This window comes from Morus notabilis, unplaced genomic scaffold (assembly GCF_000414095.1).
Source record: "Morus notabilis unplaced genomic scaffold, ASM41409v2 Scaffold451, whole genome shotgun sequence".
Classification (NCBI taxonomy): Eukaryota; Viridiplantae; Streptophyta; class Magnoliopsida; order Rosales; family Moraceae; genus Morus; species Morus notabilis.
The window spans coordinates 216106-218550 of record NW_010361080.1 but is presented as its reverse complement, the minus strand read 5'-3'; the positions used below and the strand labels follow the sequence as shown (position 1 = coordinate 218550).

Below are 2445 nucleotides of genomic sequence, written 5' to 3'. Positions count from 1 at the left end.
TTGGGGTTTGCTGAAGCAGGGAATAAAGCAAATGAAAAAAAAAAAAAATGTAAAAATAGGTGAAAGGAAATTTGAAAGGACGTAAAATCAGAAAAGTTGCTAAAAGATATTTTTTTCAATTTATATTTTATTAAGTAATTTTAATAAATATTTTTTAAAAGTGTATCAGTTAAATTTTTTATTTTTTATTATTAATTTATAATATTTTAAATTAAATAATTATAATAATAAAAAAATATTTATTAAAAATAAGAAATAAAGATCTAAACTCTTACTCTTAGTAATAAATTCTCATTTTTTCTTTTATTAATGATTTTTTTTAACCCAAAAATAGGAGTAGAAATGACCAATTACTTTACTTTTAGGAAAAAAAAAATCATTGGATTTCATCACTCAGAGGCACACATATCATCAACAGGATATGATGCTGGAAAGTTACAGAGAGTAAAAAAAAACATTGGCTTCTCAGTGTGGGCCTTCCACCACTGGTCCCGTAGTCCCTCCGTCCTTGTAAACTAACGAAGAGTGAACGAGAGAGAGAGAGATGCCAAATAGCCACCTTTCAAGTTCAAAATGCTCGGTCTGCAGATCATGGACCTCACGAACTCACAAACATATTATTTACCATGAGGCATTAAAGAACATTTTATTATCAAACGGAAATTAAAAAAACAAAAACAAAAACTGAACCCATGAGGAAATTAACTCGATTCCAATAAGGGGGCGGGCATTCACAAGTTTACACGAGGATTTTGAAGAAATTGGGGGCTCTCATTCCTCGATCTCACAAACAGAACATCAAGTGGAAGACATCATGCATCTTCTTAAGCAACTTTGATGGATGTGAAGACGAAAGCGGAGAAGATGGGGCTTCTTCTGTGTGCTTTTCCTTCTTCTTTCTCCTCAACTGGAAGAATTGCTGCATTACTTCAGCACAATCCGATGCCAATATGCCGCGTCGGATATTCATCTTCGGGTGGAACGGGTGGACAGGAGCAGCTGGTTTTTCCGATACTTCGGAGTTGTTTCCTCCCTCGCCATCAGGGAAAAGCCTGCAACACGAAGTTCTCAACCTTCTTATTCATGATCAAAATTTTAACTCATTTTTGGTGTATATTTTTCGCCTCTAGGTGAGTGAATCAGGTTAATCTTGCATAGACGGTCACACCAATCCACAACCCTAACAAATTTTATTACTCTACGCGTCTATAATCTATGTAAATTTTTTCATTTCAACTCGTGTCAAGAAATAACCTGATCCGGGCTCTGCAGCCCACTATAGCAGGAAAAGAACAAGGATACACATGTTATCAGCTTTAGTTTCTAATAAATCCAAACAGCTTAAGTTCAACGAAATGATCATATTTTTCTTTCCCAATAAGAGAAGAAAAACTGAGAAAATGGCCTAAAATTTATGAAAGTATTTGATTCCTAGGCCAGCCAGCTTAAGGAGGGAATGTATCCTGCGTGACATGCATAATTGGTCACTATCAGCGTATCAAGCAAAATTGAGTTTTTGATTGAAATTGACAAATCCGAGACCACCTTGATTCAGTGGAAGAGAAAAATTCGCAAGAGACTTGAATATTTGTGCAACAGAAAACTCGCTCTTTTAAAAACTAAAGATATGTAAAACCAATATTAGACTTGGTAGAACATATCCCAAAAAACTTTCAAAAAGTAACCCAAATATATATATATATATATATATATATATTCGAAGAAATTTTGCGAATCAATTACCTTATCCAGCTGCCATCAGCACCAAGAAGCTTATTAGGAGCTCCCCATACAAGAGTGGTAATTCTTGCTTGAAGTATTGCTCCAGCACACATCGGACATGGTTCAAGAGTTACATATAGTGTAGTGTCCTGACAGGGTGAAACAAGACTTGAGTTATCACAAGATGCTATGAGATGGACAACCTTTGACGGCAACATATACCAACAAGAAACTCAAGAAAGGGCAGTTACGTAAGTGTAATGCCTTTAGGCAGAGTCAAGCAACAGCTCTTCTATTTTTTCCCCTTTAGTCTTAATTACTCCTTTATTCTTATACATACATATATATATATATATATATATGTAAAGCCATTCTCTTCTGGGATGAGGGAAAATAAATGAAACAGAAGCAAGACTATCATATCCGTTGGGACTTGGGAACAATATAAAGCCAATCCTAATCCTCCTGCGGAGAAGGAATGGCAAGGCATAACATGAACAGAAACTGACAAGGTCGCTGATTCGCCTTAACAATGAGTCAGTTAATAATGCTCAAAATGAGTCCCAGGTTAGTGGTTGTTGCTTGAAATTAACTCTAACAAGCACTTCAAATAAAAGCAGAAACACCAATTTTTTGCAACCGTTTTCACAAGACTAAAGAAATTAAATTTCTATGCAAATGTCCGAAAATGAGAAGAAGGAAGGGGGGGGGGGGGGACCCGCA

At 35.6% G+C, this 2445-nt stretch overlaps 1 protein-coding gene across 2 annotated transcripts in view; it reads right to left on the bottom strand.

Annotated features, from left to right (window-relative positions):
• Positions 1 to 432: 432 nt before the first annotated feature.
• LOC21408502 (tRNA(adenine(34)) deaminase, chloroplastic) overlaps positions 433 to 2445 on the bottom strand; it is a 6223-nt gene continuing 4210 nt past the window's right edge. The window contains exons 3-4 of one of the 2 annotated variants that reach the window (XM_010098400.2): positions 1744 to 1871; positions 433 to 1052 (exon numbers count right to left, since the gene is read on the bottom strand). In XM_010098400.2, coding sequence (XP_010096702.2) covers positions 785 to 1052; positions 1744 to 1871 — 396 coding nt within the window. In that variant the 3' untranslated portion in view covers positions 433 to 784. Of the gene's footprint in view, positions 1053 to 1743; positions 1872 to 2445 lie in introns of those variants that run through there. The other variant, XM_024165828.1, reaches the window with a different exon arrangement.